The sequence below is a fragment of the Canis lupus genome, chromosome 30, assembly GCF_048164855.1.
Source record: "Canis lupus baileyi chromosome 30, mCanLup2.hap1, whole genome shotgun sequence".
NCBI classification, from domain to species: domain Eukaryota; kingdom Metazoa; phylum Chordata; class Mammalia; order Carnivora; family Canidae; genus Canis; species Canis lupus.
Window position 1 is genome coordinate 15,160,572 of NC_132867.1, and position 25,013 is coordinate 15,185,584.

A 25,013-nucleotide genomic window follows, 5' to 3' on the forward strand; every position below is an offset into this window, starting at 1 on the left:
GACTTGAACTGTAGGATAAGGGATCCAAAGAGTGCAGTCATTTTAAAGTACTATCAGTAAAGTACTATTCTGAACAGACTGCATTTTATTGTGAAAACAAAAGGAAATGAAGGTATAATCGGGACGATATGCCCGTATTTCATTTACAGTGCTTGAGTTCTGACAGGCCTTTAAAATGGAGGTAGAATTCAAATAAAAAACCGTGCCAATCGAGTGTCAAATTTTCACTGTAACATTCTTTAAAAAGGTATTTCCTCCAATATCTATTAATCACAAAGAAACATGCACTGTGAGTACATAACTGTATATAAGTACAGTTCTGAAAAAAATGTAGACACTAATGACATTATTATGACCAAGATGTTTGGTAGAAAGTAAATTATGATTTTGAGATCATCCAAAGAAGGCTTTTTAAACAACCCTCCAGACTTCAAAAAATTTCTTCAGGTAGTATATCTGTCCCAATGTCATGGCAACTAAAATGAAAGCTTTAAAGAAGGACCAAAGGACCACTCTGCTGTTTGTGTTGTTGTTGATGACTCTGTGTATTCTCTCTTGAATTTCCATGGACTCCTGTTCATGTTTTACAGCTGCCATTGCCACTGCCAGCTCATTAATCATTTCTTCTAGCTTGTTCTGGGGAGTTTTTATTTTTATATCTTGTCCTATGGGAGCTTCCCCAACATCAATGGTGAACATCACTATCTTTGGAGTCATGGTAGACATACCATTGCTAAAACAAAACTTACTAGGTTCCATCAATGTGAGCAGCGAATGTGTATTTCCCCCTGGACTCTTGGGCTCCTTTATAAATTCTTTTACTATCAGACCCTGTAATTTCCACACTGATGTCCAGGAAGCCACCTTCCACCACTTCGAAGATGAGGCCCATCTTGGCGCCTGAGATGACCCGCTCCAAGAAACACTCCTCTCCATGTGCACCAATCCTGGTGAAGTAGCCTGTTTGGGGCCAGAAGGGCACCCAGAAGTACCATCAGCTGAGTGAGCATTACCACAGTGGGACTGGGAGAAAGCCAGAACTGGACTTGGGCCTCCAGAGCCGCCACCATCACCACTACTCCCTCCTCAACCGCCAGTCCTCAGCTCCTTCATCAAAACCAATTTAATCTTTTCTATAATTAGTCAAGCCTTCCCTAACCTCCTCCACTGAAAATGATACTTAGCCTTTCACCACACCACACCTTGCAGTAATCATTATTTCTGCAGTTATCACATGGTATTGCAACATGTTCGTATAAGTAGCTTTCCTAATACAATATAAATGCCTTGAGGTTAAGAATTCAGACTTTTCCATTTTTGTATTCTGTATACCTATCCTACTTCAGGAAGGCTTATTGATGAGATTGTTTGAGATGACTGAGTACACAGTAACCCCACTCCTTTCAAGGAGATGCATGAGGAACACTTGAGTGTTTGCAAAATATTTTAAACCTGCAAAACCAAGTCTTCAGAGATACACTCTCTAAAAAACATCTCAAGAAATAACTAGCATGATATTGAATGAGATTAACAAAGTTGAAGGAATGACATTACCTGACTTTGAGATTTACTATAAAGCTACAATAAGTAGACAAGACAGTGTGGTATTGGCAAAAGAACTGACAAATAGATCAGTGGAACAGAATAGAGAACACAGAAATAGACTCACATAAATACAGTCAAGTGATCTCAGGTATACCAGCAAAGGCAATAGAATGAAGCAAAGCAAAGATTATCTTTACAACAGTGGTTGAATGATGGAACAATTGGACATCCACATGCAAAAAAAAAGAAGTGTATGTAGACAATCATCTTACCCTTCACAAAAATCAACTCAAAATGGATCATAGATCTAAATGTAAAACGAAAAGCTATTAAACTCCCAGAAAATAACATAGGGAAAAAACCTAGACAACTTTGGCATGACCATGACTTTTTAGATACAACACCAAAGACATGATGCATGAAAATAATAATTGATAAGCTGTATTTCTTTATAATTAAAAACCCGTGCTCTTTATTTATTTTAAAGATTTTATTTATTTATTCACAAGAGACACACAGAGAGAGAGAGACAGAGACAGACAGAGAAGCAGGCTCCTAACAGGGAGCCCGATGATGCAGGACTCAATCCCAGGACTGAGGGACTACGCCCCGAGGCAAAGGCTCAACTGCTGAGCCACCCAGGCTTCCCTAAACCTGTGCCTTTAAAAGACAATGCCAAGAGAATGAGAAGGCCAAGCCACAGACTGGTAGAAAATATTTATGAGACATATCTGATAGAGAACTTATCCAAAATATACAGTCTTAAAACTCAACAATAAGAAAATGAACAACCCAATTGAAAAATGTACAAAAGTCCATAATAGATACCTCACAAAGAAGATATATGGATGCCAAGTAAGCATGTGAAAATACGCTCAACATCGTATGTCATTAGGGAAATGCAAATTAAAATGACAGTGAGATTCCACTACCTATCCATTAGAATGGCCAAAATCCAGAACACTGACAACACCAAATGCTTGTGAGGAGGTATAGCAAGAGGAATTCTCATTTACTGCTAGTGGCAATACAAAACGGCATAGCCATTTTGGAAGACAGTTTACCAATTTCTTATAAAACTAAACATACTCTTACCATATGATCCAGCAATTGTGTTCCTTAGTATTTATCCAAAGGAATTGAAGACTATGTCCACACAAAAACCTACACATGGGTATTTATAACAGCTTGATTCATAATTGTTAAAATTTGGAAGTAACCAAAATGTCCTCCAGTAGGTTGAGTGGATAAATACGCTGTAGTATATCTGTACAATCAAATACTATTCAGTGCTAAAAAGAAAAGAGCTATCAAGCCATGAAAAGACACAGAGGAATCTTAAATACATATTTTTAAGTGAAAGAATCTAATCTGAAAGGGCTATCCACTGTGATTCCATACCAAAAAATAAAAAATAAAAAACAAAGCAAAAGCAAAACTAGGGAAACAGTAAAACTATGGAAACAATAAAAATCAAAACTATGGAAACAGTCAAAAAACAAGTGTTTGCCATGGGTGGGAGAGAAGCTAAGACTGGTAAGTAAAGCACAGAGGATTTTTAAGGCAGTGAAAATACTTGGTATGGTATCATAGTGGTGAATATATATCATGATATATTCGTCCAAACCCTTAGAATATACAACGCCAAGAATGTTATCTATCTAAACCATGATGTAAACTATGGATATTGGGCGATTATGAGGTATCAATGTGGATTCATCAGTTGTACCAAATGTATCACTCTGGTAGGGGATGTTGATAATGAGAGAGGCCCTGCAAGTAATGTGAGCAGAGGTGTTGGAAGGTGAAGGAGGGCTAGTAAAGCGTATTCCACACTAAGGAAGCACTTGGAGAACAAAAAGCAAAGCAAGCCACTCCATACCCTTTAGACAATTTTATTCAAGGTAACTTACTGACAGAGAGAGGATCTGGGAGGCAGGTGATCCAGGCGCTAGAGAGCTATTCTCTGCAGTCTGCATTTCATAGAGGGTGGGGATACTCGTTATCTAAAGTGATGCCATCTGTGTCCCAGAGGAGAGGGAGGGGAAGAACTGTGTTATCTCTACTAGTTATCTAAAAACTTTAGAGAAGATCAGAATAAGTCTTCCTGCATTCCAGTCAGGATAGACACACAATAACTTTGGGATCTAGAATGTGTAGCCCCAAGGAAGGTCATTGCGAAGATGTAAACAAGATGGAGGTCTGAATACGAGTTAGTATTGTCAGCATCCCTACAAGGGGGTATATAGAAAATTTCTGTACTTTCTCCTCACTCTTGCTGTGAAGCTTAAACTACTCTAAAATAATAATGATGATAATCATAGTAACAATAAAGTCTTAGTAAAAGAAAATATTTCAGGCAGTATCCGAGTTGAGACCATCTGACTTAAAATCAAGCCAGATGACCAGGTTCTAATGATATCATAGCACAACCTTGCCCTGACATATAGTGTCCACACAGCATGACTGCTCTGTAACTTCTAACGTAGCTGACACCGATGACCAATGACCAATGCCTTGCTTCTCGCATTTACAATATGTAAAGGTAGTAGTCAGCCCACACGCAGGTAATAGTGTGTTCTGTTTTTACGTGCTAGACATTATAATTACTTAATCCTCACACCAATCCTATGAAGAAAACATGATTGCTATTACCATTTCTCAGCTGAGGAAACCGAAGCAGAGAACTTAAGTGATCAGATGAAGAGCACCAGATGGTATATGGCAGATCCAAGAATTGAAGTCTGGAAGCCTGGCTCCTGGGCTTGGACTTGAAACCACAAGTCACCCCAGACCTGTTGACGAGTCATCCTCCCACAAAGTCTGAATCCTAGACATTCCGGTTCTATGGATCAACTCAGAAGTGTTTAAGATATGAAGTCCTGAAGGACAACCAATAAATATCCTTCTGTAGCGTATTTTGTAAAATGAGATTTCAGGAAGGAAAGAGTGACAGTAACAGAGGCATTTTTCCTCTTATAAATTTATTCATCATTACGTTTTATGTCTAAATAGTTTATATGTTCATTGCACAGTTATAAATAGACATAATCTGGTAAAATGTACAGAAAATGGGCAGAGTATTTTTAATTCTGATAAAATGCTTCAAAAAAGAATCCCATTCTCAGGCTCTTTTGGGTCAGATTTAGGGACACTTGTGGACTACATTCCTTACTTCTTGGTTGGTAGCCTTGAATGTAGGTGTTCCATGTTGAATCTATCTTTGTTCCTCATACCATAACAGTTGGTACATCCAGCACTTCTCTAGAGTTCGTCTACCTACTTTAGGTGTTCTGATGTTCAGGAAGTTCTTGCCATTAAGGGATGATACTTCATGGGTGTTTCTACTGAGATCTTTTTTTTCCTCAGAAACCAATTTCACTTCCAACGCCTGAGTGGCTCAGTGGTTGAGATATGCCTTCAGCTCAGAGTGTGATCCCCCGGATTCCAAGATCAAGTCTTGCATCGGGATCCCCACAGGGAGCCTGCTTCTCCCTCTGCCTGTGTCTCTGCCTCTCTCAGTGTGTGTCTCTCATGAACAAATAACTTATTTAAAAAAAAATTCCTGCTGACATTTGAAAATGAATCATTCATTTATTCTAATCTCTTTTTGTAGTTTATCAATCTATTTTTTTAAGATTTTATTTATTTATTTATTAGTGAGAGACACACACAGAGAAAGAGGCAGAGACACAGGCAGAGGGAGAAGCAGGATCCCTGTGGGGAGCCCGACTTGGGACTCAATTCCTGGTCTCCAGGATCAGGCCCTGGGCGGAAGGCAGCGCTAAACCGCTGTCACCTGGGCTGCCCTAGTTTATCAATTTTAAAACAGAAAATAAACACTACACACCCTACTGCAACTAGGAATGATGACTGGCATTATTTTTATATGTCATCTCACAATATTTGGGGTTTTTTTCATAATATAAAGATAATAACTTAGTTGTTTCTATCATTTGTATTTAAAGTAGCACTAAATAAAATTAAATTCATAGTATCCTCCTAGACTCAGAAATTAGAGTAATTCTTAATACCATTTTAGAATATGAGAGCATATTAAAGATGTATAATTTTGTAGAAAAAGAGCTGATTTAATAAACTGGATTAGGAGGGTGCTCTTGGGTGTCTGATTTCCGCACAATTTGCAAGCACTGGCTGCCTTGTTTGAATACCTTTTCAACAATGTCTGTATAGAAAACAGCCTTGGAATATAGAATTAGTGTCTCCTTCTGGAGCAAAGGAAAAGCTTGTTTAGGCTTGTTTACTGTCCAGTATAATTTAGAGAATGTCTTTCTCTGGGGAAAAGTCTTGGCAAATGAACATTCATAATAAAAGATGGAGGTTCCCTAAACTTGTGGCTGTACTTCTACAGTACCATGGGCAAGCATCGCTTGACCCCTTTGTGTTGCCCTGTGAAAGTTGTGTACTCTGGCTATGCTGTTGCTCTGAGCAATGGGGTTTTTTTCCTCTGAGACAGAAGTCTTATGTCTTCAGCCAGCAACCATAAAAATGTGGCAGAAAAACTTGCTAGCTTGCAAGTAGGGTAGTGTCTCAGACCCTTCTAAATTATTGACTAAAGTTATTCTAAGTTATTGATCTAAAAATGTTTTAAGGTACATTTTTATACATAGATACAAGTTTGAAATGAATTAGTGGAGAGAGAAAAACAGAAATTAAGAGGAAATGCTAATAGGAATAGGATATTATGATTTTTTTAATTCCACCTCTTTTTGTTTTTCCATTTCTCTACAATTGATATGTATATATAAACAGAAAAAAATCCATGTTTCATAAAAATAGCATGCTAGGTATACTTATAGTGCTGAAGTGAATTATCCTTCTTAAAATAGTAGTTTCAGTGTTTTCAAACTTAGTAATATAGAGAAGGTTTTAATTTTTCTGTATTCTTTTATATCCCACCACTTTACAGCATTCTTATTTGTTACAAGGGTAGCTGATTCTATTCTGTTTTGTTGGCATACTGTATTACCATCTACTAATAACTTTAGAAAGGAGGACTCAAAGGCAATCGTATTTGTAGATGGTAGTAATGTATAATAGGTTACTAAAGTGTATTACATAATTTACCTGTATAAGCTATATATCATATATAGTTTCATTGTTGTCTATCAAATTTATATGTATTTTATATACACATATGTTTCCATTTCACATTTTATTTGGGCAAAATTTCCAGATAAAAATAACTACCAATAGTGATAACAGCTTTCCTTACCTTGATTCTGATTTCCCCAAGAGCAACTTGACTGTTACATTGTTAACTAAGTGAAAACTATTGATTAAAGACACATATTATCATCTTAAAAATGACATCTGTAGTTTAATGAAGTTTTATTTTTCCCTTCTATTTTTTGAGCTGAGTTTTGGATTTTGTACTGGGTTGAATAGTGCCCACCCACCCCCCAAATCCACAACTACTCAAAACCTCAGAATGTGACATTATTTGAAAATAGGTTTTTGCAGATACTTAAGATGAGGTCATGCTGGACCTTTCCTCCCTCAACTTCCATATTTCATAAGTTGACATGTTCTACCTTCAAAATACTTAAGTCTAACCACTACAACCAGCAAAAAAAAAAAAAAACAAAAACACTATAGACCTAGCAACCATGATAACACAGCCTTCTTAGCAGTTCTTCTGCTTTCAAATTTACTTGCCTATCAAAAGTGGCTTTCCAATACTGAAACACATTGTTACTCTCCTGTTTGAATGATATTAATGGTTTTGTATTATATTCAGGATAAAATCCAAACTATTACCGTGGCCAAGAAGATGTTTAAAATCTGGCTTCTGCCAATGGCATCACCCCCAACTCCTGCAACTATGTCTCTAGATGCTAAACTGCCAGTTCCACTGGCCTTCTTTCTATTCCTCCAACACACTTTCATTCCTCAGGTCATAACGCTTGCTACACTCTCTGCTGGAAATGCTCTTCCCTACATCCTTGCATGGGTGGTTCTGTCTTGGCACCCAGGCCTCTGTCATATTACCTTCTCCAGGAGACTTTCCCTGACCTTTTCAACTAACTCAATCCTTTAATATCACCATCTCTCTTCACTGTTATTTTTCTCACCACCTTATCACTCTCTGAAATTATATTTTCGTTACCTTATTTATTCTTTGCTTGAAACTTACTGAGTTCAAGAACCTGCTCATCTTTTACTCAAGGCTGTCTCCAACAAGATGTCAGGCACATGACATATATTAAATGCATGTTTGAATGAATGAATGCATGTCTTTGTAGGCAGGTCTAATTTACACATCCTATAAGCAGCACATAGTTTTTCTCGCCATGATCCATGCTATACTTATTTCATGTTTCAGAAGGCATGTTGCTTGACTTTTTGCTGCATAATAAACCATCTCAAAACAGTGTGTTAAACAACCACCAATTTATTTAGTTCATGAATTTGTGAGTCTACTGTGCTTCTTCAGGTCTGGGCCAATTTTACCAATCTTTGTGTGCTGGTTTGCAGTTGTTGGCTAAGGTGTCTCAATTCTCTTCCATTCCTTGTCTCATCTTTTCAGCAGTCTAGCTTGGGCTTTTTAACATGATGTCTCTGGGATCCAAGTGCAGCAAGTATTTGTCAGGTCTCAGCTTGAGTTACATTTGCTATTGTCCCAGTGGCCAAAGTAAGACACGTATTGAAGTCCAGATTCAGGGCTTGAGGATATTATTTATAAGAAAGATTACAGGGAGATTTGAACAAATTGGGCAATATACTGAAACAATCTATCACAGATGGAAAGCCACCATAGTCTGTCTATATTTGTTCCCCAAAGTCGAATTTTCCTGGATGTGTGGGCTATTGATGACTAGAAAGTGAAATAGTGGAGGAGAATGTGGAAAGCGAAAATATTTTTGCTCTCTGAAAGTTATTGAGTTCTAGTTGATAAATTACCATATACCTCTGGTTGGAAAGTGAAATGGAATCACAGTGCAATGGGTCAACCTCTCTCTCCCACCCCACGCACAACTCCACTATCTGCCTCAGATTGCATTTGTGTTTGGTTATTATAAATTCCTCCTGACATTTGGAAGGTTATAAGTACTTTTCCTAGATTGAAGATATTTTCAATCCTAGATTCTGTGTATTTCCCTGACTTGTTCAAATGAAAGGGAGGTAAGGATGAATCCAGCATGCTGGTGCCATCGTCATAACCTTGAGTTGCCTTCCAAATTTTTCTTTAATATATATATTCTATATATATATTTTATAATATATTCTATAATATATTAAAATTATGCCTAGATTCAAATCTATAAATATTGGTCAAGTGGGGTTTTTTTTAATACAGATTGTGGGAAAATATGGTTTAAATAAGGTAGTCCCTATGATCAGTAACTCATTATTTCATAGAAACTATATCTTGGGTTTCAGAATGAGAGTATCTTGGGGGTGGTGTCCTAGGTCATGTGGTTCTGAGAATGCATTTAGTTTGATCATTAAGATAAAGTGTATTCTTAATAAATTCTAATTCTTTGTCACTCTCTCTCTTATCTCATACCCCCCCAACTTAAATAGTCTTCTGCTAAGAGTAAGCCCACTTTCTAAGTTCTTTATTCTTCATTTATTTGGACAACCCCCATGTAGAAAACTTTTTCCATAGATATTTTCCCAATTAAACATGTCTCCTACTAAATGTTAAAGAGTAACACAACATGAGCACACATTAGAAAGTAAAAAAATCCTTTGACAACTTATGGCAAGTTCAACTAACAAAAGTCCAGTGATTTCAGAATCTATGCTTGCAGCAGACTTTGTCTTTTTTTTAACCTTCAAATTGTTTCTTTTCCCAGGGAGTTTTTAAAAGACGTGAATTTTGGGATCCCTGGGTGACGCAGTGGTTTAGCGCCTGCCTTTGGCCCAGGGCACGATCCTGGAGACCCGGGATCGAGTCCCACGTCGGGCTCCCGGTGCATGGAGCCTGCTTCTCCCTCTGCCTGTGTCTCTGCCTCTCTCTCTCTCTCTCTGTGTGTGTGACTATCATAAATAAATAAAAATTTTTAAAAAATAATAAAAGACCTGAATTTTATCATTTTTCTGTGTTAATGTTTTAATGCTTTAATGATGTATGTGGAAGAATTTTTTTAAATTCAGTTCTAAATGCAAAGTATTCTTAAATACTCTGTTTTGATGAACATAATTTAAGTTAAAATCTGGGTTTACTACATTTTTAGAAAAGAGTTTAAAACACAACACAGTTAATCTTAAATGTGCTATACCATGAGAGCTCTGTGATCTCTAACCTGAACGACATGTAACATTTTGTTCTTCTAAATAGCCTGCAATCAAATGGTCACTGCCCACTCTTCCTGACTAAGCTAAAAAAGAAACTTATTGCTTCATTTAATTTTGCATTTATCATTCAACAAATATTTATGGAACCACTGAAATAAGCCAGGCATTTGTCTAAGCCCTGAAAGTACAAAGATGTATAATACAAAATGTCCTACTCAGGAAGATCACATCCTTGTAATGGATATAGACACATAAGCAAAGAGTTAATAACCCATGCTGTACCAGAGACATGATAACATCTCTGGGAAACAGAGAAGGCAAAAGCACAGGAAGAAGCGATTTGGGGAGACATAACAAGTAAGCCATGGCAAAGGTCAAGAAAAGGACCAAGTGAGAAGTGAGGACAAATCTGAGCTAAGAACTGGAAGGTGCCGATGGGTATCAAACAGAAAAGCTGGAGGAGGATTCAACTGAGTCCTAGAGAATCTGGGTGAATGATCTGTTGCTTTGAATCTTCAAACACTTTCTGCAATATTATGTTCCATTTGAAACACTTTAATCATGACTGCTAGCCTACATGCAAACACATTCTTCTATGTCCCTGTGAGAAATAATTCTACCCCTAGCCAAGATCCAAGCATTCCAGAAACTTAAGCCATGATACAGAAATCCAAATTCAATTCAACACCATCTGCATAACCAGCTGTTCACCTCCCATATTGCTTTCTTTTTTCATGTACCACATGTTCATGGGAAAAAAAGAAATTATGAATGAAAATGTTATTCATGCTATGAAGTCCTACATTTCATAACCCCAAAGTCATCCACTGATGTTCTCTGACAGTGTCGTTTATGCCACTTGGAGAAGCAGATTGTATTGTCTTGGGGCAGGACTCAGGTATTTGGTAATTTTAATAGGGTCTTTATACGAAGATCCTAAAGGCACATGCCAGAAAACCAGTACATGTGTCTGGCGATTTGCTTAAATGGTTACATTCAGCAAGCTCCTTGGCAGTTAGTAGGTACTCACCAACCACATCACAGTTTCTGAATCGCAGGGCTTCTTTTTGTCTTATGCTTCTTTTCCAGTGGATTTGACTTCCTATTCAATATCCACTTATTCATCCACAAACATTTACCTAATGCTTATTATATATTCAATAGGCAACATACAAACATATTTCTCAAGTATTGTCAATTGTTCAAAGGATTTTTTTTCCTCTTTTATTTCCTTTGGTTACTGAAGGTAATAAAAGTACCTAACTTATAGGGCATTGTTAAGTACTAAATGAAATAGTGCATATCAAAGACTTAAAACACAGACTGTTGGGGCACCTGGCTGCCTCAGTTGGAAGAGTTGATCTCTGGATTGTGAGTTCAAGCCCTACACTGAGAGTAGAGTTTACTATGAATCAATCAATCAATCAATCAATCAGTCACAGACTGGGGATCCCTGGGTGGCGCAGCGGTTTGGAGCCTGCCTTTGGCCCAGGGCACGATCCTGGAGACCCAGGATCGAATCCCACATCGGGATCCCGGTGCATGGAGCCTGCTTCTCCCTCTGCCTGTGTCTCTGCCCCTCTCTCTCTCTCTCTCTCTGTGTGACTATCATAAATAAATAAAAATTAAAAAAAAAAAATCAGCCACAGACTGATTATAGTATGCATGCATTATGTATTTGTTATTAATATTATAATGTCAAAAAAGATTAATACATAGTCCATAAATGTTATGATCCATAACAATACTTTTATGAATATAAAAATTCTATTTTGTCTATTTTATCTATTTTGGCCACACATACATACAAATTAAATAATTATCCAGTACATCATAATGGTATTACAGCCTATAAAAGATGCAGTTTGGTTTTTTTTTTTAATGTATAGTTTATTAAAACAAACAAAATCAAGTTGGTCTAGGATTATACTTCCTTGTCATTTCAGTCAACCATTGTGGGAACAAAGGTATGCTTTGTTGCTTTGTTGGTGATTTATTTTTTTAATATAAAGTTTATTATTCCATGGAAACACAAAGAAGGCATATCAATAAAATAGTAATATAGTATTTAATTATATAAATCCAACATTAACCTAAAAATAATCAAACTATGTTGTTGAGAGGACTCTGAAAGACAAAGTTGAGTCTGATTCTGTGATTCATGCCAAGTAGGCATTCTAAAAGATAAGAATTTAAACATTTCATCTCTCTGCTTTCTTTTCTATCTGTTCCAGAACAGCATGTCTTCAAAGCAGCCTGGCATAGTATATTTTGTGCATAATGTCTATTTGTACCTTTTGTTGTCCCAGATAATTGCCTTAGAAACCTGTGCTTCACTATGATCTTCCAAAAGGTGCATTCTTTTCCTCTTTTATTTTTGATCTATTATTTCCACAAATTAAAAAAATATATATTAAAAATATTGCTTGAAGACTATGAACTTGAGATCAGAGGAATCAAAGCCTTCTTCCCTTATCTGCCTTTATCTTTAAAAAAAAAAGGTGGGGGGGGGGGGTATTTAGGATCCTGGAGAAGTTATTGCAATATGGAAACCTAAAAATATTTTGTAAGTTTACATCTTCAAGTTATCCTGGAGAGATTCTATCACTTAAGGCAAGGAAGTTTTATTATGATGGTTGCAGGATCCATTAATATATTATGAAATAAGTTCCTCTATTTCCCAGAGACTCTAAACAACCAGGAAAAATGCACAGTGGAACAGTGCATTTTATTTAATTTTAAATGTCATTAATATCATAAACTGAGACTCAAAAGTTGCTGGGGATATCTGGCAAATTAATTGGAGGGGATTAGAAAAATGAAGTTACATGAAGGTTTGTAGTTTAAGAATATAGGCAGTCTGGGACACCTGGGTGGCTCAGCCACTGAGCGTCTGCCTTTGGCTCAGGGCATGATCCTAGAGTCCCAGGATCCAGTCCCACATCGGGCTCCTCACAGGGAGCCTGCTTCTCCTTCTCCCTCTGCCTATGTCTCTGCCTCTCTCTCTCTCTTTCTCTCTGTATCTCTCATGAATAAATAAATAAAACCTTAAAAATATATATATGAGAAGTCTGTGAGCAAATGCCTAACCTGACAGAGAGGAGAGGAGAAAACAGGTATCTCTGCAGACTTGAGTCAGAGGCCTACGGAGTGAAGGGCTGAAACAGAAACTGATGGAGCTGTTTTCAAGGACTGCCAGACAGCTGAGGTGCAGGCTGCAATGATTAAATCCCTAGACAAAAAGTAAGAAGCCTTCTATTTGTTTCTGCCTGGAACACACAACTAATATATCAAGGGTCTTCACACAATGGCCCCAGTTAACGTTCAAAAGACTTATTAGACTAATGAGTCATGGCAGATGTTATGTACTGAACTGTGCCCTCTCAAATTCGTATGCCAAAGCTCTAGCCCCCAGTACTTCAGAATGCGACTATATTTGGAGATAGGGATCTTTAAAGAAGTGATTAAGTTAAAATGAGTCCATTGGGGGCAGGGGGGGCTTACTCAATCTGACCAGTGTCTTGATAGGAAGAGGAAATCCAGACACATGAAGCAGACACCATGCACAGAGGAAAGACTATGTGAGGAAACAGCAATTAGCAAACAGCTGTTAGAATATATTCAGAATGTGAGGCACCTGGATGGTTTAGTTGGTTGAGCATCTGACTTAATTTTGGTTCAGGTCATGATCTCAGGTAATGGGATCAAGCCCCACATCTGGCTCCACACTCAGCATGGAGTCTGCTTGTTCCTCTCCCTCCCCCTGCTTGTGCTCTCTCTCTCAAGTAAAATAGAAAAAATCTTTAAAAAAGAAAAAAATATACTCAGAATGCTTTACCATATGCATTTTAATATTTTTCTATATTTTTTATTTTAAAAATTTATGCAGGAAGTAGTAATATAGAACCCTCAGATTGAACAATGTATTCTGAACAAATACATTGTTCCCATTTACAAATTCTTTAATTCACAAACAAGTTTTTATATTTGATGGCAGAAGACATTTTATACTTCCTTTGATGTACATATGCTTGGATTGAGAAATACTTCTTCACTTTCTTTAAGTACAAAATTGTATATGCAAAGTGGTGGTCTGTCGAAAGAGAAAAAGAAAGGAAATAACTATTAGTAAAAAGCAGCAAAGTTTATTTTTTCCCTCATAAACATTAGGCTATTCAATGTCTGTAATTAATTAGTTTTCCAAATGCAGGGACAAACCTATAGCATCGTTTCCATTTCATCTCATTTGGCTACACAGGGATGAAATAGACACAATATTTATAAGAAAGAAAAAACTCTCTGTGTTTCAATTCCTTCTCTCCTTGATGCTTCATTGGGATACTTACTTTATATGAGAGATATTTTTGGTTAGTGAAATAGCTGAAGCCTGAACTCAGTGCTTAGTGGCTGGGCCATTTTTTCTACTATGATAGCCACCATTAAAGAATGGGGCTTAATTGCATACACAAATATTCTAATAATTTAATCAATCCTATTTTCTACCTACTAAAGTAGAAATAATAATGAGTAAAGAATCCTGTATCTTGGAGAGATTGTATATTTATCATTTGAAGACTTCTAAAAAGTCTAGTCACTGATGAATTAAGTAAGCATCTTGTCTAGTTTTTATCTTCCTGTTAAAGTTTTAAAAATCTTAAAAAACCTTTTTAAAAACCTTAATAAGGTAATCAAGTAGGATAAGAAAAAAAATGGTTAAAGTTCAGACAAGGAGCTAAAGAAAAAAATGGTTGAAATAAATGGAAATTTCCTGTGTGAGCAATAGTAACTTAGTCAAGGAAAAAGGGCAATTCAACTGCACAGGTGCTGACAGCTCACATTTACTTGACAAATGCATTGCTTTAGTTCAAGATATACATTGCTCCCAGGCTCCTTCTAGTTTGGTTAGGATATCACTGAGCAAGTTTTTAAATATTCAACAGCATTTTTAGGTTAAGTTATTCAGTTTTTAAATAAATCAATTTTCTACACCTGCTAATATGTTTAAAAGTAATAAAATATAGACATTCATTTTTAATTACAAAAAGTGGTACAGAATACTACAGTATCTTCCATAAAGGCATAAAAGTAAATGTAAAATGGTAATACTTCAATCTTATAAGAGTTTTAGGTGTTAGCAAAAGTAGCTTTTTGTTACGTTATCAAAGATCATCGACTTGCCTTCTTTATTAAGAAATAAGTATAGGAATGATTTTACCACTTTTCTAAACAAATGTGTGTGTGTGTGTATATATATATATATATATATATATATATATATATATATATTTATGCTTATGTCAATTCTTTATTTATCCCACTATGCCCCTTATTCACTGACTGTGCCTTCACCATTCTGGATCTCCTCAATCCACCTCATTTTTCAGTTATGATAGTAGAACAAGTGTGTCGTTGGACTTATTAATAATAGGTAAATTACCTCAGTCTTAATTATCCTATTCACTTATTTATAATGTAATATCAAGGCAAGTGTGTTGTTATTTCTTTTCTACACATAAAGCTCACAACCCCACTACCATTAAAATATGTTCAATCAGCAATATAATAAATGCATATTTCTGAATTTAATATTCCACATTTTACAAAGTTTTTGCAAGCATTACAAGACAGTTTAGGCAGGTTTACAACACCTTTCCAAAGTTAAATTTCACCAAATTTGTAAGAAAAATTAATTTTCTTTGTTTTACATTGTTAAAAGCCTCTCTACTTCCTCTGTCATGACTCTGATTTTGATATCATGTATTCTGAGGGTCACCAATTGAAATGAACCCAGAACCAGCACAGATGTGAGACTCAGCAGGGGACATTAAAAGAATTATTGTAACTTTATTCCTTATGTCCAAATAGATAAATAGAGGCATGGGAGATATAAAAAGAATCTCAATCAACTTCCAGAGGTAAAAACTACAATGTCTGAGATGAAAAATACCTTGGATGGGATTAATAGTAGATTAAACATTGCAGAATAATAGTGAACTTGAAGACATAGCAACAGAAACTATTCAAAATAAAATACAGAGAGAAAATGAAATTTTAAAATTAACAGAGCATCAGTAAGCTGTGGGATAACCTCAAGCAGACTAATGAACTTGAAATTAGAGTCCCCAAAAGGAGAGGAGAGAGAAGGGACATGCAAAATATATTTCAGAAAATAATTATGATCTCAGATGAAATTTGATGAAATCTATAAACCTACAGGTCCAAGAAGGTCAACAAATATCAAACACAAGAGATGTGAAGAAAATTACAAGACACATCTAAACCAAAATACTTAAAATTGGTGGTAAGGAGACAACCTTAAAACCAGCCAGAGAAAAAAAGTCTTATTATCTTCACAAGAACAAAGGAACAATAGTACTAGATTCTTATTAGGATCAATTCATGGTAGAAGACAGTCCAGAAACTTTTAACTAACTGAACTTAAAAAAAAAAAATCTGTCAAACTAGATGTCTATATCCAGAGAAACAATTTTTCAAAATGAAGGCATTATAAAGACATTTTTAGATACACAGAAGTTGAAAGAATTCACATCAGCAGACCCACACTACCAAACCAAACAAAACCAAACAAAAACCAAACAAACAAAAAACCTTAATCCTTAGCCTAAAGCCTAATTATTTTTATATCTTTAATAGATCGACTCTTTAAACAAAAACAATATACTGTATTATGGAGTTTTTAGCATATGTACAAGTAAAATGTATGCTAACAACAACGCAAGAGGTAGGATGGGAGAAATCAAATTATTCTACTGTAACGTTCTCATGTTAAATGTGAAATGGTAAAATTCACTTGAAAGTAGACTCTGATAAATTAAGGATTATAATATAAAACCCAAAGAAACCACTAAAATAATCAGAGTTAATAATAATTATCATAAAACCACAATAAGGAAATAAAATGTAATCATAAGATGACTCTTTATCCAAAAGAGGCAGACAAGGACAAAACTGGTAACGAAAAACAGATGGGACAAATAAAAAACAAAACAGTAAGATGATAGATTTAAATGCAACCCTATCAATAATCACATTAAACCAAATGATGTAAAAAAAAATAAAAAAAATAAAAATAAAAAATAAAAAAATAAAATAAAATAAACCAAATGATGTAAATATCCTCAATTAAATGGCAGAAGTCATCAACATCGTTTGTTATTTGAGAAATCCAAATTAAAAACACAGTCTCTACATACCTATTAGTATGGGGACAAATAAAAACCAAACAACCAAAAACTGGTGAAGGTGCAGGATTTGATGAGGCAGGAAAGCAATGAAACTCTGCTAAGTGCCAGTGGGAATGCAAAATGTACAGTAACTTTGGAAAACAGTCTGGCAGTTTCATATAAAATTAAACATACTTACAGAATGACCCAGCAATTTCACTTCTAGGTATTTATCCAAGAGAAATGAAAACTTATGTTCACATAAAAACCTACATGCAAATATTTATCTTGGTTTTATTCATAGATAGATATCAAAAACTGTGAACAAACCATATGTCTTCAAACTGGTGAGTGGATAAATGAACTGTGGTATATACATACAATGGAATACTATTCATCAATAACATTCCATTGGTGTGAGCAACAAAATGCATGCATTTTGAATGTATGAAGCTAAGTGAAAAAAGTCATACGCAAAAGGCTACATACTATATGATTCCATTTATATAATGTTCTGGAAAAGGCAAAACTAGAGACAGTGGTTGCCAGGGAGTAGGAGTGGGGTTGAAAATAAAGGGGTAGGACAAGGCAGTTTTTGTCATTGATGGAAATGCTCTGCATCTTGAATGTGATGGTCGTTACATGACTCTATGGATGTATCAAAATTCATGGCACCATATACCAAAAAAAGTACATTTTACTGTTTTGTTGTTGTTGTTTTCATTTTATTGTTAAGTAAAGTTTTAAAAAGGATTTTTCATCCAAGTTTTCTCAGTAAGTCATCTGAGGTCACCTCTACTGTGAATATTCCTCTCAGTCCCTAAATTCAAATGCCCTACTCTACTGGAAATGCCCTGAAGAAGAACTATGCCGTAGTGTCTATCAGAGTTTGTTACAGAGAGATAATTACTGGTTGAATGCATCCACAGTTTATCTGGACCATAAGGCATCATATTTTTAAAACTCACATTCCCAGTAATTTGGCAGTGCTAATTCTCATTAATTGCATATTATCTGTATGGACAGATCTAAATAGGAAAAACAACTAAACGGTTATGGCAATTATCTAGGTAATTAAACTTAAAGGATACATTTCATTCAAGCATCTGTTAGCATCCCCAGCCAGCAGGAAATGTTAAGAGTTTTGCTAACCACCCATAAAATATGTTTTAGGGTTTTTTCCCCCTTGAGTAGAAACAATTACATTTAAATTTTATAAATTTAGTAAATTTTCATTGTCTATCCATTGTTTAGATATGACATAAAATTTAAAATTACACACATGCTTCTTTGTGCTCTACAGCATATTCCAATTACCTTACCCTATTTTTTACTGTTCACTAATGAATAAATTGTGTACATTATCTATCTATGTAAAAATAATTAGGATGGGGAGTCACATATAATAGTGAACATATCTGTCTGCCTTTTATCCTTTCCTTTCCCCTTATAATAAATGACTTAAAAAGGAGAAATACTTGGAGAAAACAACCACTGCCTGTAGGCTCACCAACAATCTGTATCAAGGTGTGAACATTACATGCTGAGGTGGAAGATGTGAAAATGTACCTCCTCCTTGATGTTCCTTCTATGAATATGAAACAAGAAAATTGTTTACTGTACAGATAGTTTTCCATGCATAGATAGTCAGTATTTAGATAGGTAAGCAAGCATTAGTGGGGGAAAAAAAAAAAAACCCTGCCAAAATGTCTAACAATAAAGGAAAAACTAATTTGAATATTCCACAAATATAATGACAGCCATTAATTTATATTTTGGAAGAAAAAAAAATGCTTCTAATCAAGTCCATGGTATTGCACAGCTCCAAATACATTATGTTTACCCTGTGATCTATGTAAACAATGATGCTTGAAGTTACCACAGTGAATAAGCTGTATTATTCTACCCAGAAAGTCAGCCTATAATTTAATGTAAATAATTAGATTCATGATTCAGTTGTAACGTGTGATTGACTAACAGTGATATCTCCTAGTTGTCACATTACATTTGAATTAAATTTTCCAAATACTCCATAATGAGAATAATTCACTATATTAATTAGGGAAAAGGTTTATTCCTATGAAAATAACAGCAACTAAAACAAAACAAAACAAAACAAAAAAAACAACATTAAAAACCAAAGAAAAGGCTGGCTTCAAATCATTGCAAAGGCATTTCTCAGCTGAGAAACCTTAGATATGTTATATAAAACCTGTTTCTATTCCCTTACTAATAAAATAAATATTTCAGAGAGGTGTTGCAAAGGCTGCAAAGTAGTGTCTGTGATGTAGTAAATCTAAACAAACTTAACCACTATTATTCGTCTTATAAGCAGTTTACTAATAGAAAACGAAAACTTAGAGGTATCCTCCTCATGTCTACATCTTCAAAAAAGTCATCCTCCCTTGGTAGATGAGAATTGCCCCTTAAAACATGAACATCAGGCAAAACACACACCTTAGAAAAAAAAAGAAAAAAATCCCTTCCTTATGTACTAGTTCCCTAAAAAAGAAGGTAAATTGAGTTAGGGAAAATAATTCAGATGATAAATTCCACTTTATGAAAAGAAATTACAGTCAATACAAATTTTCTTTTCTCAAGTTCTTAATCAACTCTCTCAGAGTCTTCTATATCCCCAACAACTCCAGTGGGCAAGGATTCTGATTACAGCATTACCAGAGTAGGTAGTGTGGTAAAGCAAATACAGAGTTTAGATAAGTTTCAAAGTAGTAATGAATAAAAGTTTTACAAGAAGGTCAGAGTATTTATATAGAACATGAAATTTAGAGTTTCACAGAAGTATTGGGAATGAGGCATTTTATTGATGAATTGCTTTAGCAAAACAAACAAATCCATTTCATATAATTATTGGCTTGGTCAGTCTGTTGTTTCATCTGTGTATTTATAGATAAAATGAGGTATAAGGAAAGTTAAATTGGGACCAACAAAAGGAGGGAAGAGAAATGAGAAGAAAGAATTGCTTTAATTGAGTATCAACCATCAGCCAAATACATATTTTTATATGGTGCCCCTGAAAATATTTAGAATAAATTACAAGACAAATATAGAAAGAAAAGCAACTATTTTAATAACCAGAAGGATTGACAGAAAAATACATTTATATTTGCTATAATATTTACATATTTACTTAGGTAATGTATTTTTAACTGAATGTTGTTAAGATTTATATTGATTATTCGATATTTCTGTCATAACTATAATCATAACCAACAGCATAGTGAAAATATATGTGCTGTACTTTTTATCATTACAACCTGAAAAGCCCTGATTACATTGTCCAGTTATACAATTACCAATTAGAATTATGTCATCATAACTTCTAAGCAAATTAAAGCAAAAATTTTAAAAGATTTATTTATTTTAGAGAGAGAGAGAGTTGGGGGAGAGGGGCATAGAGAGAGAATTCTGAAGCAAATTCCCCACTGAGCCTGGAGCCCAACATAGGGCTACATCTCGCCATCCATGAGATTATGACCTGAGCCAAAACCAAGAGTCCAATGCTTAACTGACTGAGCCACCGAGGTGCCCCGAGAACCACTTATTTTAATTATCAAATATTTTTTAAATACACAGAATTTTAATCCAGAACAAACAATCTTAGGAGAATATAAATAAGAATATCTTATCCTTTAATATGATGATTAAAATACTGAATTTCTAAATATATTTAGGTAGAATATCCTTTTTGCTCAATAATGACTCTAATAATATATAAAATGAAAGCTCACTACCAATCATCCTAAAACTACTTAATTCTTTTTATATGAGGCGTAGCTTACATTAGAAACACAGATGTGCTATTCACACTGTTGACATGATTTGGGATTCCTTACCTGTAACCTCTCAAAATTTGATCTAGAAAGCATAATTTGGGGACCTAGGAAAAAGTGGACAGTGAAGATGGAGGAAAAGTTTCAAGATGGATGAACAGACTTTGGAAAAGTATAAAGTTAGTAAAGTTAATTTGTCAAAATTGCTACCTTGAGACAATCTTCAGAGATCCAGAGGTCCAAATCTTACATTCTCCCAAAGTATTGTACTGTTGCACATTTAGCCAGGCAGTTTAAAAGAAATGGAATGTTTAAGACTTCTGCACAAGTGATTGAACTGTAGATGGTTTTTTCTGAGTTTAGTCTCCAAGTTAGACAATTCTGCCTTTTATTAATCAAATACTCTTATTAAATCTAAGTTTCATGTATTATATTTTCAAAAGAATCTTGAAACTATTCAACTAAATGCAATATTAAATAATCAGTAAAGTCAGTAGGAAGTAAGTAAGGCCATCAGGGCAAAGCTGCAAAATTACAGATTTAAATATTTTATTAATTTGGAAAAGGACAAAGTATCTAAAGTTATACATAGCCCTCCATGATATATTGGAGTAAATTATTTGAGGAGTTACTACAATGTTCAATCTCAAATTGCCTTATCAGGCAAAATACTACATTATAGCCATCCAGAATAATAAATACAACCACTTAAAAAACTTAACTTATCCCAGAATTGTTTGAAGTATTCAGATCTTGAAAAATCTGAATTTGAGTGATCCAGCTTAGCTATTCATTTATTGCCTTCACTCATTCAGCCAATAAAAATGATACTGATTTTTGTTGTTGTTGTTATTACATCAATATCTAACTTCAGCCAATCAATCAGAACGTTACGGATTTTTTGTTGTTGTTGTTACATCAATACTTAACTTCAGTAGGATACATTATAAGCCAATCTACTTTTAATTAATGTTTTGCCTGATTTATCAAAATATTTTCAGTCTCTGTAGTGTCCTGTTATCTTTTTTTTTTCACCTTTCTATCCCCTTTCAGGTAATATTATCTTCTCTGGTAATAATACCTTTAAAAGTCTTCGTCCCACTCTCAATATATAACTTTGACTGGATTTGGTTCCATCTTATTGCAGAATAAGCATAAACTATAGGACTTATCTCCCTGGCCAATCAGAAGAATCTATTTCTCTGACCACACTGTGAGGTTCAAAGGTATGTACTTGCCCAGTCAAAGTCAGCGACATGCAAAGAGACTTTAAAACTCTTTCCCCACCCATCCTCATGGGATATGAACTTGGAATCAAGCAGCAGCCAATTTGGTATTATAAAGACTGAAGATGAAGTAATGTGAACAGCAAAGCCAAGAGACAGCACAGAAATGCTCTTGGTTCTTTGAATGCAGCTAACCCGGGAGCCATATCTTCTTAGTGGATTTTCAGATTCATCTGGCTACAAGTCCCCTTTATCTTTAGGGATTTGTGGTTGGATTTTCTGTCTTGTAGTAGCAAGAATTTATTTTTCTGCTGTACAACATTGTGCCTATAGTAAACAATACTGTATTGCACACTTTAAAATTTGTTGAGAGTAAAATACATGCTAAATGCTCTTACCACACAACAATAATAATTTAAAAAAAAAAAAGATGACTAGACAAAAGGGTGGGAGACAAGGTGGTGGGAGCTGGCCTCTTGCTTCACCTCTAAGCAGCAGGGGGAAGTTCTTTAATGAATAAGTCATTTAGTGAAACAGGTAAAGTTATGGTTAATTAATATTTTTCCTTAATTGGCAAATGCCCACAGCTATTAGCAGGTGTATTTTGGGGGTACCTGGGTGGCTCAGTCAGTTAAGTGTCTACCTTAGGTTCGGGTCATGATTCCAGGGTCCTGGGATCAAGCTCTTCATTGGGAATCCCACTCAGCAAGGAGCCTGCTTCTCTCTCTCTCTCCACCTCCCCGCCCCCAACTCATGCTTGTTCTCTCCCTCTCAAATAAATAAATAAAATCTTAAAAAAATAAAATGTGTAGTTTGTTTACATCTTCAGACTAAAGAGGAAACTTTTTTTTTCTCTTTCTAGAAATTATATATAGGCAGAAGACTTTATTCTGGGACAATATGAAGTCTTTACATTTAATATATAAAATTACAACTTCTAAACTCCTCTGTTCATTCTCACCTCCTTCATGCTCAGAGAGGTATTAATGGGGGAGATAAGGGGAGTTTTGATGATGCGACAAGCTTGGCCCCTTTAAACTTAGCTTTTGGAGACTACAAATAGAGTTTTATTCTTATGTTTAGTAGATGTTTTGCATCTTTAAGATAATAAGTACAGAGGTGGGGCATTAATAATGTCTTTAAAAAGGTAATATAATTATATGGAGATCAGATGAAGATTAAAAGTCTTCAACTCTAGTCTTTCAAACATGACCCCCCTGATGTGTGTCTGTCTCTCTCTAGTATACTTTGGCAGGGAATGATGTTGCTAATATTCCTAGCTGAAAATTTCCATAAATCTTGGTATTTTTTTGTAGGAACTTCAAAGACAAAGAACGATAAAGTTATCCCTAGATTTTTTTCCAGTATAACATCTTACTTACTGACTTTTGAGTGACCAAATATTCTCATGCCGAAAGTTACAAAATAATTTATAGTTCAAAGAATCTTTGCAATTCTCTTTAAATATAGACCTTGTCTAAATGCATATTCTTATCATTTATTATTTTTTTCTCCAAAAATTCTTATTTACAATGTGCAACACTTATAAAAAGGCAAGTAGGGAATCAAATATATAAATACAGAAACATAAAGAGAAATAAAAAGAAAGATCTACCATCAGCTAAGAGAAATTTCTAGCAATCCACAAATCCATTGTTACTGGCTCTCAGTTGACACTTATCACAAATCACAAATCACAAGTTACATATCCAAATAGACAGATGATCCACTCATTAAAGAGGTCTTAGTGGCTCTTAGTGCTTTCACAGAGGTGTTTTTGTGGAAATATGAATTCTACAATGGTGAACATGTACATCAATATTGTGGGGACAAGGATAACAGGAAAACCTCTTCAGTTGTGAGAACATGGAACTAAGAAAAGCATATTAAATAAACTAGGAAAAATACTGCTGGAATCTATCATCTTCAAAAAAACTGTCAAGTCATGATGTGAAATTGAGATATTTGTGATGTAACAGGCAAACCAAGACATATGATGGTAAAATTATAGAGTCAGATTTTCCTCATGCTATTATTGTATATATGCTAGACCTTCACTTCTGTCAATATATTCTTGGGGTTGAATTTCCAGTGATATGTAAAATCTTACATAAAAATAGAGGAAAATGGATGTTTTATCTCTTCCCAAATAAAAATACATTTAAAAGAAAGAGAAAAATCACTGAAATTCATGATGACTTCTTCTTTGACTTTATGCCTCATTATAGACTTTTCAGCCATTGCACCCCATCTAAAGAATTGTAGAAAAGGAATCTCAACCACTCTGTAAATATGTATGTATATATAAGGAATTATTGATCAACTTCTAAGGCAGATATTTGTCTCATGTTTTTTCATTTTTGTTGTGTCCAATGAAATGATTTTTTCTTTGCTTAAGTAATGTGATTCCAAACTAAGTTTCATTCAAACTAATTTTAATTTCAAAAAAGTACATTTTCCACGTTTTAGATATTCTAATATTTATGTAAAATATAATCTGAAATACACAATAAACATATTTCTTAGCGTTTCAATATTTTCGTTTATTTTTCTTAAGATTTTTTTTTTTAATTCATGAGAGACACACAGAGAGAGAGAGAGAGTCAGAGACACAGGCAGAGGGAGAAGCAAGCCCCATGCAGGAGCCTGACGTGGGACTTGATCCTGGGTCTCCAGGATCACACCCTGAGCTGAAGACGGCACTAAACTGCTGAACCTTCCAGGCTGCCCAATATTAAGTTTAAAAGATAATACACAGAAATCAAAATTTAGTTTCTTACCTTGCTGGATATGTAAGTGATTGCAACTTGACACGCTGAATGTTGTATTTGTATGTGAAACTTTGCCAGTTTGAGCTCTGAAAATATGTCAAACCAATCCTTGAAATACTTAAAATATCATTTAAAAATTGAGCAAGAATCTTGACTTCTTGGAGCTTATTAAATGATGTATTCTTCCTAAACAGAAAATTTGATATGCTCAGCATATTAGTAATTTAAAAT

General features: G+C 34.9%; 1 protein-coding gene and 1 pseudogene across 3 annotated transcripts in view; both read right to left on the reverse strand.

Annotated features, from left to right (window-relative positions):
• Window positions 1–411: 411 nt before the first annotated feature.
• Window positions 412–1,070, reverse strand: LOC140621398 (transmembrane emp24 domain-containing protein 2 pseudogene; annotated as a pseudogene).
• Window positions 1,071–13,691: 12,621 nt separating this feature from the next.
• The window catches only part of LIPI (lipase I), a 130,354-nt gene continuing 119,032 nt past the window's right edge, over window positions 13,692–25,013 (reverse strand). For 2 of the 3 annotated variants that reach the window (XM_072806558.1, XM_072806559.1), the window contains exons 11-12: window positions 24,792–24,968; window positions 13,692–13,903 (exon numbers count right to left, since the gene is read on the reverse strand). In XM_072806558.1, the coding sequence (XP_072662659.1) occupies window positions 13,816–13,903; window positions 24,792–24,968 (265 nt within the window). In that variant the 3' untranslated portion in view covers window positions 13,692–13,815. The remainder of the gene's footprint in view (window positions 13,904–24,791; window positions 24,969–25,013) is intronic. The other variant, XM_072806560.1, reaches the window with a different exon arrangement.